The sequence below is a fragment of the Protomyctophum bolini genome (genome assembly GCF_963924005.1).
Source record: "Protomyctophum bolini genome assembly, chromosome: 11".
Classification (NCBI taxonomy): Eukaryota; Metazoa; Chordata; class Actinopteri; order Myctophiformes; family Myctophidae; genus Protomyctophum; species Protomyctophum bolini.
In genome coordinates, this window is record NC_137872.1 from 25,767,088 (window position 1) to 25,781,175 (window position 14,088).

At 51.1% G+C, this 14,088-nt stretch overlaps 1 protein-coding gene across 6 annotated transcripts in view; it reads left to right on the plus strand.

The window, feature by feature from the left end:
* The window catches only part of bahcc1a (BAH domain and coiled-coil containing 1a), a 107,169-nt gene that overhangs the window by 49,829 nt on the left and 43,252 nt on the right, over positions 1 to 14,088 (plus strand). For 5 of the 6 annotated variants that reach the window (XM_080776697.1, XM_080776699.1, XM_080776701.1 and 2 more), the window contains 4 exons: positions 1,414 to 1,599; positions 9,827 to 9,949; positions 10,184 to 12,715; positions 13,743 to 13,857. In XM_080776697.1, the coding sequence (XP_080632823.1) occupies positions 1,414 to 1,599; positions 9,827 to 9,949; positions 10,184 to 12,715; positions 13,743 to 13,857 (2,956 nt within the window). The remainder of the gene's footprint in view (positions 1 to 1,413; positions 1,600 to 9,826; positions 9,950 to 10,183; positions 12,716 to 13,742; positions 13,858 to 14,088) is intronic. The other variant, XM_080776700.1, reaches the window with a different exon arrangement.

The window sequence follows — 14,088 nt, forward strand, 5'->3', positions numbered from 1 at the left end:
AAATGTATATGGGGCTCAAATCTACAAAGTAACTATAGTAACTCTAGAAGTAAAAGTACTGACTTTTGTTGAAATTGAAAATCCTCCAGTAAAGTGAAACTATACCTCAACATTGTACTTAAATACAGTGCTTAAGCGATTGTACTTAGTTACTTTCCACCATTGTGTGCAAGGAACAAAAAATAAGAAGCAACATTATACACAGTATGCCTGGAGAAAGGAGAGAGGGCGGTGCATGCAGGGAGGAAGGTGGGGGGGGGGTTGCTGAAACAGAGACTAGAGGAAGATAGATACAGAGATAGTGAAATGAAAGATGCTTAGGAGAAGAATCACGTATGTATGTGGATCTGGACATGGAGGAGATGGAGATGACAAGGACAGGAAAGGAGAGAAGAGAAGAGGGGAGAGCGGTTGTAAGAAAGCCCCTGTGAAAAGACTGGATGAATGGGGGCAAAAAAAAGGTGAAAAGAAGAGAGGAAGAGTATAGGATTTTCAGAGGGAGTTTGTGAGTCAGACAGAGGGAGAGGGAGGGAGGAGAGAGAGAGAGAGAGCTGAAGTGGAGCAGAGCAATAAGAGAGATTGAGGGCATGAAAGTGAGAGAGATGGAGAGCATAAGATAATGGAGGGAAGGAGAGAAATTGAGAAAGGGACACCGGGGAATAGGAGCGAGAGAGAGAGAGAGAGAGAGAGAGAGAGAAGGGGAGAGAGAGCATGAGAAAGTGTGTACTCAGCTGTGAGATGAGACCTCTGTCTGCCCATGGGGAGAGGAGAGAGAGAGGAAAATACGAGTACTCTGTGGGCTTCTCTCTCTCTCTCTCTCTCTCCCCACCTGCCCCCTCCAGACCAGCATTCAGATCTGCCTGAGTTAACACTTCTCCCTTAAGGTCAGTGGAGTCCATGATGAGTGTAGTCCATGATGTGTCCTCCTGTTCAGCTGCGTCCGGCGCTGTGAAATGCACTGCACTGCACTGCACTGCACTGCACTGTACCTGTACCTGTACGTTCAAGTAGACTAGGTAGGCTGACCGACTGTGACTCACTCTGAACTCCTGGTGGCAGCAGAAGTAACTCACTTTTTCATGTCAAGGACCCTCATTATTATTATGTGTTTGGCAGCGGACGGACACAATTCTGAATGCATTGTTGTGCCATGGGCCCCCATACTAGATTTGTGTGGTTAAAATGTAAAAAAAGAATCCAGAATCTGGAATGTTAACATTTTGTTCTCTGATTTTATGCTATTTTCAAATGGCAAGAATCAGTATTTAGAGTTGGTTCAACATATTTTGATGCTATATTAACTATTTAAAAAAAAAACATTGCAACAGTATTTTGCTTGTCGACCGCCCTGGAAGTTGGAACACTTTGAGAACCAGTGTTCTAACTCTCTCTCTCTCTCTCTCTCTCGTGCAGGCAGTGGACTGATGGGTAATTCGTCGGCTTCCTTCATGGGCAGCTTCCTGGCCAGCAGCCTGGGCTCGCCTCCCGGCTCCCACCCGTCCCACCCGTCCCGGCCGCCCTCCTCGCCGTCCTCGCCCTCCTTCCGCGGCGGACCCCATTCCGGCGCCTCGCAGATATGGTTCCCCCACTCGCACGAAGGTATATAATGACTCACACACACAGCGGCAGTATAAGTACACAGTGAAGTGCACACAAAGACTTGTGTATGTGGTCACATGGTTGCGCATAACGGCACGCATGCAAAACTCCAGTGTCGGAGCGGAAATCTTGTATTTCCAAAACCGTTGCTTTTCAGGAAAGGGGATGACATTTTTCCCAGAAACGCTGAAAATAGCCAATCTACAAACTTTTCAGGAAATGGAACCCAATTTTTCCCAAAAACGCTGAAAATAGCCGATCTACAAGCTCAAAACGTGTCACGCGCTTTGAGCTTGTAGATCGGCTATTTTCACAACTTTTGCCTGACACTCTTGACTCTTATATACGAAGAGCATTAGAAAAATACATGAAGCGTTGGAACTACGGAGATACGAGGTTTCCGCCACCAAACAGCGGCGATACACACGCAGGCACGGACTCCGCCCTGCTCTCGCCTGACCGCGCGCTGACGAGCGAACGCGGAGAGATCTCGTGTCTCGGAGCGGGCCAGCGCTGGGGACGCGGAGCTTAGCGGAAGGGTATTGTTACTCTCGACAGCGTGTATTCTTAGCCGGCGTTAGGTTTCCACTGAAAGGAGTGGTGACTTGTAATCGTCTATAGCGAGCGAGAGCTGCGTCTTCCCACCCTTTTCATTTGGGCCCAGAAATAGTCCCCGGGATCCAGTGTGTGTTGTTCGGGGGTGAAGCGCTGTGCCATGTTTTTTTTTTTGTTTGTTTTTTGGATGGGGAACGCAGGGTCAAAAGTTCAGTCAAGGCATCTTGTGGTATTCGGTTCACGTCAGCAAGAATGTCGCCCGGGTCCTTTGAGCGGCACACACACACACACACACACACACACACACACACACACACACACACACACACACACACATGCACACACACGTGCGTGGGCCAGTAAAAGTTGCAGTGACTGCAGAGCTTTGAGCTTCCCAGCCAAGCACTGACACAACCCCAACCACACACATACACAGAGGCCGCACGCACACACACTCACACACATGCACACTTGCACAGAGGCCGCACGCATGCACACTCACACACATGTAGATCCTTCCTCGCAGATACCGTTTTTGAATTTGAATTTAGTTTTTCTTTGAATAATATTTGAATTGGAGTTTTGCCTATAATGACTGGCCCAAAATAGGCACAGCCAATGTTAATGTGGTTAAAACTGCCTTTTAAGTAAGGCCAGATGAGTCAGGCTGGGGTATTTTAGGACACCATTGACACCATTGGCATTTTGACCCGTACAAAACCTTTTGTCATTTTAAACAATGTCCAGGATGACAATTGAACGCCGTCAAGTCACTGTGAAGGTTTATTTCCCAAGTTAACAGCATCTTGTTATTTCAGCCCTCTTTCTCCTTTTTTTCTCTCTTTTTTTCCTTTTATTTTTGAAGAATAGCCCAGCTGTTGGTTCATGGGGGAAAGCCAGCGGGGAGTTTGTGTTTGTCGTTTGTGGTGGTCAGTGACCAGAGGGGCTCCAATTGTGGTGTGTGTGTGTGTGTGCGTGCGTGGCCTATATTGGATAGTGCAGCTGGGATGCGGTGTGTTGTTGAGGAGGGAGGGACAGTGCTCTGAGCCATGGGTTGGGATGGGACCCTCCCCCCCCTAACACACACATACTGTACACACACACTGAGAGGGGGCTGAGTCACCGGAGTGCCGTGTCAGCAGACTCCAGATTTCTTTTCACAAACACAGCAAGTGACTAAGGCTTGAGTTTATTCCTAGTTGCGTGCGGGCGGCTCAGACCGAAAATAGCAGATCTACAAGCTCACAACGTGGCACAGCGTGACCGACACGTGATTCACCCATGGGTGAAGTTCCCCCCCCCCCCCCCCCCCCCCCCCACACACACACACACACACACACACACACACACACACACACACACGCATAGAGTCAATGTTTCTTTTACCTTACAATAGCTGGCATTTCATTGTCAAAGATTTTCAGCTTGTGGAAAAATAGAACAATATTAATAAGAGTGATGATGATAATGCCAAGCCTAATAAAAGTAATGGAGGTGATTATGACTGGGATTATTACTCAGTTGGCAATGGAGGCCATTATCTCTATTGCGGTTTAATTGCATATAACGCACTAAGAGCATGATTGAATCCAGACTGTTCATCAACCACATTCAGCTGTTCCCTCCTCAAGATAATTGCATATTGTCTTTTTCCCTGTTTTGCATAAAAAGCAAGTCATCAAACCGAACGGCACAATTACCCCGGCCCCGGCGGAAACCACTGCACAACACACAGCACCATGCACTAACCTAACACAATACACAGCACCATGCACTAACCTAACACAATACACAGCACCATGCACTAACCTAACACAATACACAGCACCATGCACTAACCTAACACAATACACAGCACCATGCACTAACCTAACACAATACACAGCACCATGCACTAACCTAACACAACACACAGCACCATGCACTATCCAACACAACACACAGCACCATGCACTAACCTAACACAACACACAGCACCATGCACTAACCTAACACAACACACAGCACCATGCACTAACCTAACACAATACACAGCACCATGCACTAACCTAACACAATACACACAGCACCATGCACTAACCTAACACAATACACAGCACCATGCACTAACCTAACACAACACACAGCACCATGCACTAACCTAACACAATACACACAGCACCATGCACTAACCTAACACAACACACAGCACCATGCACTAACCTAACACAACACACAGCACCATGCACTAACCTAACACAACACACAGCACCATGCACTAACCTAACACAACACACAGCACCATGCACTAACCTAACACAACACACAGCACCATGCACTAACCTAACACAACACACACAGCACCATGCACTAACCTAACACAACACACAGCACCATGCACTAACCTAACACAATACACAGCACCATGCACTAACCTAACACAACACACAGCACCATGCACTAACCTAACACAATACACAGCACCATGCACTAACCTAACACAATACACACAGCACCATGCACTAACCTAACACAACACACAGCACCATGCACTAACCTAACACAACACACAGCACCATGCACTAACCTAACACAATACACAGCACCATGCACTAACCTAACACAACACACAGCACCATGCACTAACCAAAACACTTTTTCATGGAATTGCTGTTTTGTCTCGTGTTTTTAAGTGACTGCTTGAACGCATGAATCCATGCAAAGCACAGCATAGCCTACCAGTGCTTTCAGAATAGTGTGTTTCTTTCTTTGTCCTGTCTGTGTTTCTGACACATTTCCAGGAGATTAAAGAGCTAAGATGTACCGTGTACCGAGCGATAGACGACAATGCTCTCTCTCTCATTAGCCACTTGCTAACCACAGTTGCTTGATGCAGATAAACACACTTTCATAGCTGACAGCGAGGGTGTGTGTGTGTGTGTGTGTGTGTATATATATGCAATCGAGAATAGAGGGCCATCACAAATTGTAGCGGGCTAAATCACTAGTGCGTTCGACAGAGACGTGGTGTTGTTTGAGATTTCTCTCGAGGCAAACCATGTAAATTCTCTCTCTCTCTCTCTCTCTCTCTGCTGGGCAGCTGGATTTAGATTTATGGCGAGTACAGTAATAGTAACCGTGTGTGCCACACGTGGGCCTGTCTGTTGTTCATTTGCAGGAGAGAAAAGTGGGCTGTTCATCGTCATAATATACTGGAGCCCCGTTTGGACGTCGTCGTACGACACGGCGCATTACGTAGAGCTCCTATTTTTGGTCTGCGACGATCATGTGACTGAGAAGAAATTAGGCATGGGAGAGGGAGAGGGAGGGAGAGAGAGAGAGAGAGAGAGAGAGAGGGAGAGAGATAACTGGGTGTTTGGGTTCGGGCGAGAGAGAAGAGGTGTTGTGGCTGCATTCAACTGCATTTCACTTCGTACTAACAGCGGGGAACGTGCATTAGGCATATCGAGCTTTTGCAAGATTTAATTTAATAATTTATTTTATGCTTGAAAAAAGAAGACATGCAAGGCACTCCTGAATGCACCGTGCCCATTTTCCAAAACGAATAAATCAATGAAACAGTGAAACGGAAAATAAGTAAAATAAATATTGACGTCCCTCACACAGTAGGCACGGTGCCAGCTGGCCTCAGCCCAAACAACGTCTTGAGTTATACGCACGCACGCACGCACGCACGCACGCACGCACGCACGCAAGCACGCACGCACGCACACACGCACGCACGCACGCATGCACGCCTTTCTAATCCAGTTCTCTTTGATACGCTGTTCCTAGCCTATCTTCAGTTGTCCCTCTTTCCTTCTGTGCTGAATTGTTAGCTTTCCCTTTTGTGGGATTTAAGTGCCCCCCCCCCCCAACACTGCCAGCGCTGGTGTTCCCCCTCTTCCCCATCTCTTTAATTCCTTACCTCTCTCTCTCTCTCTCTCTCTCTCTCTGCCTTCATCCCTTCCTTTCAATTAGTCAAACCGGAGGAGATCCGCCATGCTGCGGTGCCGTGCACTGCCCCCTCCTCCATGCACTGCCCCTCCTCTGCCCACACCTCTCATCTCCACTCCTCTTCTCCTCCCTTCCTATGTCTTGATCGCTCTGTCACTTTTTTTTTACTCAATTAGAGAACTTGACAGGCAGCTCCTTCTGCTCCTCTCCTCTCCTCTCCTCTCCTCTCCTCTCCTCTCCTCTCCTCTCCTCTCCTCTCCTCTCCTCTCCTCTCCTCTCCTCTCCTCTCCTCTCCTCTCCTCTCCTCTCCTCTCCTCTCCTCTCCTCTCCTCGCGCTCGTTCATAAATCTCACAGCCGGTTCCCAGAGGCTGCATACAATTAGGCTTTTTTTTTTAACGTTTCACTTTTGGGTGAGAGCGAGGGAGAAGTAGAGCCCTCTCCGTTCGGTTGCAGAGCAGGTGGTGTATTAAACGGGGAATGGATGTTGGATGTGGAAGAGAGGAGGGTGTTCACACACACACCGTCTTGTGTAGTCGTCGGCAGGCTCGGTTCTCCTCTGCCCGTAGGTTCTGTTCTATATCCATCTTCTTTTGTCCTCCCTGCCAGGGAGGAAGGGAGGAGGGGGGGGGGGACCTCGCTAGTCGACCCACCGTGCTACAAGAACCACCTTCGCGAGTTCTGGTACAGAAATCTCTTCCCTGGCGATGCAGCTCCCATTGTTCTGACGCTCGCCTGGCAGAGAGGAGGGCGTGCGCTGTGAACTCCCCTTGTCATTCACTCGCCTATGCTGACTCGTTCCTGTGTGTGTGTGTGTGTGTGTGTGTGTGTGTGTGTGTGTGTGTGTGTGTGTGTGTGTGTGTGTGTGTGTGTGTGTGTGTGTGTGTGTGTGTGTGTGTGTGTGTGTGTGTGTGTGTGTGTGTGTGTGTGTGTGTGTGTGTGTGTGTGTGTGTGTAGAGAGAGGAACAGACAGAGAGAGAGAGAGAGTGGGGGGCTGCCATGGCGTCAGCAGACTGCACTATAAGAACCCTGCTTGCGTCGCCTGCAGCCACAGCAGCAGTGGCTTCTCTTGTCCCGGCCAGATTAATGGCTGAATGGGTTCTGCTGTGCCCACCGGAGCACCCCCCCTTCAGCTCCCCCTCTCTCGCCACCCCCGAATGACGGGCATGCTGAAACGGAGTGGGCTGGCATTATCGGGCACAGCCAGACCGCACTGTGAAAGGGGATTACGCCGTCAACCGTCATGCTCACAAACAGCCCCCACCCCAAAAAGACCCTCTCTCCCGGCTAGGATAAAGACTGGCAAATAGCTCAGTCTCTCCCCTTCCTCGCTCCCCCAAAATCTGAGGAAAATGTTCTGTTTAAACAAAGGACCCCCCACCCCTCTCCTCCTCTCGTCCCCCTGCAGATGAATTGGCATAAATGTGCACGCTTATTAATCATGACAGGCAAGAGAGAGAAACAGAGAGAGACAAAGCGGGGGGAGAAAGACAAGAGAATCGGAGAATAGGTGCGAACGACAGAAAGAAAGAAAGAAATGGGGAGAGAGAGAGAGAGAGAGAGAGAGAGAGAGAGTAGTGTAATTATGGCCCTGCTCTAGAAACAGCACCTCCTGTGTTATTGGAGGGCTGTTTGCCCTCTCTGTGCGTTTTCATTAATTAAGATGGGAGGATGCGGAACCCACTCAGAGACGAGGTCATTAAGACCCCCCAACCCCCTCCCCAGACTCACAGCACAGCAGCATTGTTCCCACTGACAGAAAGTGAGACATTCAACACTAACTGGAGAGCTGTGCCATAAAAGCCACCACGGTGCAGCCTGCATGCGCATCCTGCATGCGCATCCATGCCGACCAACCGGCCGGACCCAGCAGCAGCAGGGAGAGAAAAAAAACGACTGCATCGGCACTTTCCGAGATCAGGTCGCGCTCCTCTGCCAACACAAACACGGCTGCCTTTCATTTAGCTTGTAAGGCCCGAGCCGCTGCACTTTCTTCCGTGCCCTCCCTCAGTGTGCCCCCCCCCCCCACTTCCTTATTCACTGTGGGGTGTGTGTGTGTGTGTGTGTGTGTGTGTGTGTGTGTGTGCGCGCGTGTGCGTGTGTGCGTGTGCGTGTGCGTGTGTGCGTGTGAAAGTGGGACAGTGGAGGGCAAGTGTGAGACAGGCAGCAAATACAGAGAAGGGTGGGAGACGAGAACCACCTGGACTTCTCGACATGACAATGTGGGGTCGGGGTGTTATAGGTGACGGTGGACAGTAATACTACACACACACACACACACACACACACACACACACACACACACACACACACACACAGGTTTATCTTATTACACTTGTGAGGACCTCAACATTTTAGGATGGCAATTGTATTAATGCCACTATAAAGATTTTTCTTTTGACCCTGAGCCTAAGGCAGAAAATGGCTGATCTTCAAGCACACTACGCACGTTGTGAGCTTGTAGATGGGCTATTTGTGGTGCATGACACAAGCAAATAAGTAAGTATATAAATCAGGCATAACTCCAATCCTTAGCCCTAAAACTAACCTCTAAATGTAGCCTTAACACACACACACACACACACACACACACACACACACACACAGGCAAATTTGAATGCACGGCATGAGCCAGAATGCCTCCTCTGCTCTTGTTGCTTGCTCCCTCCCTTCCATCGCTCCTCTGTCCCCCTCACTTATGTTCATGTTAATGATGCATATAGGGTATCATTACCCTCTCCTGGGTTATTTCTGGAGCCCGTGGGAGGCAGGGAGGAGATGGGAGGGCTCAGGTCAGTTGACCATAAGCTTGTGTTTCAGTATACCGTGACACAATAGGCTCAGTGTAGCGTTTTTCAATGCAGCAGCATAGCTGTGCTTCTCTCTATATATAACTGCACAATGCACTGTATACACACAATTCCCCCTATTCCCATTGGTTCGCCTTTTTCCTTTTCTTTTTTTTGCCGTGTGTGTGTACTGTAGATTCACTCTCTTTATTCGTCGAGGTCTGAAGTGAACTGACACGCACTCATTTCAATCCACAGTTCTTTGTTTGGATTTTAACATTATAGCCAATCAATTTGCCGTGGGTGTGTTGTCATAGCGATGCTGTTTTCTTTGTCCAGAAGGATCTGGAGGTCTTTCATCTCTCTCTCTCTCTCTCTCTCTCTCTCTCTCTCTTTATATATCTCTCTCGTTCCTCCACCTTCAAAGTCCTTTGTGTTTCCTTTGCTGCAGATTGAGTTGTGTGTGTAAATGAACTCCAGATGGGTGTGCTTGCAAGGCCCAGGTGCACTGGCTTAAAAGGCCCGGCGTCCAGTCGACCTCTCACCCCTGGAGTAGGTCAGTGAAGGGCGCCGTCACAGCCGCTCTCCTCCAGTCATTGTAAACACAAGGCCTCAAATTCTGTCCTTATCAGTGCCTTCAGATGGAGAGAAGAGACAGAGAGGTAAAGAAAGGGCCATGTGTTTGGAGGACAATTTCATACATAATGGCAATCCCCAAGACTCAGCCTGTCCCCTTTTGTTTGCATTCTAAACCAGAGCAGGAACTGCAAACATGACAACCAGAGCCAGTAGTTATTTGCGTACGAACAGCAGCAGCTGCATTGGACTTGAAGGATTATATTGTTTCCAGAACTAGTCAGTGAAATGCAACGCGGTGGTTACTGTCCTGTTTTATCAGCTCCATTTCCTTATCTCTCTCTCTCTCTTATCTCTCTCTCTCTCCCATCAGCCCCAGGGTATCCTCGGTTCTCAGGGAGCCTGGCTCACACCTTCCTTCCCATGAGCCACTTGGATCACCATGCCAACAGTGGCGTTCTCTACGGGCAGCACCGTTTCTATGACACCCAAAAAGGTGAGGAACGGCACGACCGCTTCATCTTCACTTCACAATATCTGACCGATTCAATTGGGCAGAAATTAGACATTCAAATCCACTTTATACAACTGAGTAATGGTGTAATTTGATTTGCAATATTGAGAGATTAAAATGGCCTGCAGGGACGGCGTGGTGAGAGTTGAATGCATCTAATTAGGTTCATATTGCCTTTCTCTTTCCTGTCTCACTGTGTCTGCCTTCCTCTTGCAGAGAACTTTTACCTGCGAAGCCTCCCGTCCCAGCCTCCTCTCCTCTCAGCCAACCACAGCCTTCCGCCCATGTCCAGGGCGGGGCCGGGCCACCCGCAGGGGTCCTGCAGCCGAGACCGAGACCCGGGGGGAGGGACTAGTCTGCACAAGGGTCTGAAGGAAGGGTCTGCAGAGAGGGGCCTGGGTCCTGCCAAGGACAAGGAGAGGTCGGGTAGCAAACAGGAGGCCAAGGAAAGGCAACAGCAACAACAGCAACAGCAGCAACAACAACAGCAACAACAACAACAGCAACAACAACAACAGCAACAACAACAACAGCAACAACAACAACAACAACAACAGCAGCAGCAGCAACAACAGCATCACAGCCACCATCAATCCCAGCCCCCGCACCATCACCACCCCCACCCCCACCTCCATCAGCAGCACCCGCACTACCCACAGCACCCGTTACCTCTGGAAGAGGTCAACAGCAGGGCCTTGGAGAGGCACAAGATGGTCCTCGCCATGGAGTACAACAAGGAGCAGTCTCAGGCCATGGGCAAGCCGCTCAGCGCGTGCCTTCTCAACGGCAAGATGCAGAACGGAGACGCGGCGGCGGCGCCGACGGGGCCTAAGGCCCCGATGTCCAGCTGCGGGGAGGGCGGGGTCAGAGGGGGGGCTCTGGGGGGAGGCGGGAGTGGCCAGAGCCGACACATGGTCCCCGGAGGAGGCGTCGGCCGCTGCACCAAGGAGGGGGTGAGTGGGGAGATGAGGATCAGCGAGCAGCCGTCGGACTGTCTGGAACGGGGCCAGGCGCCGCTCCACCACTCGCTGTCCTACTCGGTCGCCCCGCCCTTACACATGGGCCCCGCCGCCGGAGGGGCCCACCCGCACCCGCCACACCCGCACGCTCATCCCCACGCCCACCCGCACCCCGGTGGCTTCCACTGCCTGCAGCTGCACCCCAGTCACCCGCACCACCCGCATCCCTCCCATCATGCGCACCACCACCACCACCACCACCCGGACTTCTTCTGCCCGCCCCCTCCCGCCCCTCTGGCCAACCCCTCGTCGCACGACAGAGGGCCGGCCGGCGGTGGGCGGGAGCCGAAGGTCTCAGGGCCCACGTTTGTGCCGTCGGTGGGACACCTGGGGGACAAGTCCGGCGGGCAGTTCCAGCTCGGCAACCCCGACTGCCACGGGGTGGGGGGAGGTGGTGGCGGGGGAGGTGGCAGTGCCAAGGACAAGACGATGGAAAAGAACGCCGGTGGCACTGGGGGACACGCCGGTAACTGGCACCGAAAACAACAGCAACAACAACAGCCACCACAACAACAGCCACCACAACAACAACAACAACAGCCACCACAACAACAGCCACAACAACAACAACAACAGCCAGTGCAGCAGCAGCAGCAGCACGCGTACAGGAAGGCGGAGAAGGCTCCAGACTGGATGCAGCCTCACCACCACCACCTCCAGCCACAGCCACAGCCCCCACAGCTGCCCCCACAGCTGCCCCCACCCCCCCATCAGCAGCAACAGCACCAAGTTGTTCGCTCTCGCAGCGTCGAGTGCATCAACAGCGGCGTGGAGGCAGATGTGTACCGCGCCTCTCTGCCCCAGGGGCCCAAGGCCGGACACTCCGGCCCCCACGCTGTCAACACGTCCCCCTATAGAGACTGCTCCCATCCGGGGCCCCCGCCTAACTCATCTCCCCTCGGGGTTAAAGGCATATCTCCACACAGCGGTGCCGGGGCGGGGCCTGGCTCCGGCGCGGGGGCCGGGAGTAGCTGCTCCTTACAGAGAGACGGCCAAAAGGTAGCCAGGATCCGCCACCAGCAACATGGCCGAGCGGTCCCCGACGCCCCTTCTCCGGTTGACCTGAACCAGGGGAGTGGTCAGGAGCTGAAAAGGAAGATGGACATGTCGCCTTATGGGTACAGCAGCAACAATGGCCAACACCACCCCCAGCAGCCCCCGGTGCCACCCTGGGCCATGAGGCCCCCACACCATATGCCACACCCGGAGGAGGACCAGAGGAAGTCCTACATGGAGATAGGCATGCACACCACCCAGCCACAGCAGCAACAGCCAAGCATGAGTCTGCCTCCACCACAGCCACAGCCTCCACCTGCATCTCCCCTCAGCCAGCAGCAGCAACCAGAACCCCAGGGCCCAACACAGGGGGAGAGCAGTGCCATGAAAAGCCTGTTGAAGTACAGCAACCAGCAGCAGCCGCTGCTCCTCTCTCAGAAGAGCCCCTTCGGTGGGCTCGGCAGCCTCAAATCGGGTCCCCCGGGGGGGAGCTGTGCTCTGCAGGGCAGCAAGCAAACTCTGCCCACGAGGAAGGGACCCGCCAACGACGGCGAGCGCTCCGACTGCAGCGGGCGGGGCCGGGAGATGGGCGAGGCCGGTCACGGGGAGACGGAGGTGCGGCAGCCGCCAGTGGGGATCGCAGTGGCCGTCGCACGGCAAAGGGAGCCACCGTGCCGCCCTTCTGACAGTCACCCCGGCAGTCGACAGGGCAGGGTACACCCCTCTGTGAAAGGTATGAAGAAGTCTATGCCACTGCTTCAGCAAATAGGCTGAGACTGAATAGGGAACTGAGAGCAGTGACAATTAGAACAACCTGAAAAACCAACAACAGCATGCTTAGTCAAGGCCTAACATTCAAACAGCTTGGATTGTTTAAGCAGTTAAAGCTAAATATTGTTTGTAGTATCAAGGTTTTGCTCATCGCTGTCTTTTCTGTTACTTTAAATAACTTGACTTGGGAGCCTGATGACAAACACTTTCTAATAATACAAAGCCATAACCCACCAAAGCAAATTGATCAGTGTGTCCCTTTGAATCCTCTAGTCGGCCATGCCATTGAGAGAAATGAAAGAAATGTCTCACTTTCAGAAAATATCTGATCATGAAACGCCTGTTCCTTGATAACTCACATCTAAGCCAATGCACACCAGTGCATTATGATTGCAATTGCGTATAATTTGGTGTCGACTAATACAATTGTTAGTGCATCTCCTTTCAATTAAAACTCCAAATTATAAATCACGGTTAATTTAGCTTTTAACCAATATTTTATACTTTATCTGTTGAAAAATAGCATATGTACAAGCACTCTGCGCTCTAAATGGGTAAAAGCTAAAAGCATGACATGGATAGAAAGCAGTACATTTTGTCAGTGTTCCAGCTGTGAGACCCTGTTGTGCTTAAGAAGCTGGTTAGACACTGGGGGGTATATCACCATCCAGTAGAATATGGGTTCAATGGGGGTATATCACCATCCAGTAGAATATGGGTTCAATGGGGGTATATCACCATCCAGTAGAATATGGGTTCAATGAGGGTATATCACCATCCAGTAGAATATGGGTTCAATGAGGGTATATCACCATCCAGTAGAATATGGGTTCAATGAGGGTATATCACCATCCAGTAGAATATGGGTTCAATGAGGGTATATCACCATCCAGTAGAATATGGGTTCAATGAGGGTATATCACCATCCAGTAGAATATGGGTTCAATGAGGGTATATCACCATCCAGTGAGCTCCTGTTTATCTCACAGGACCACCCCACTCCGTGTATCCCTCAGATCCGAGCGGCGAGGAGGAGAGGAAGAGAATGAGTGGAGAGCAAATGGGTCTGACGTGCCTGGACAGAGACAGGGAGGCATACATCAGGTAAAGCCCCATTCAGTATCTCAGTCTATAATCTGTTCCAGAAGGGTTTCCCGACCTTTCCTGGACCATGGGGCCCACGTGGGAATCTCCAAAGTGTTTGCAGCCCACCCATCTGACAACTTACACACGGCTGCCGTGTTAAGTGGTCAGGGTTCTTCAGGGGCCGCGTGCATTTTCAGTGCATGCTTGTTTTAACACAGGTTGGATCAATGGAACTAACTTATACTAAAC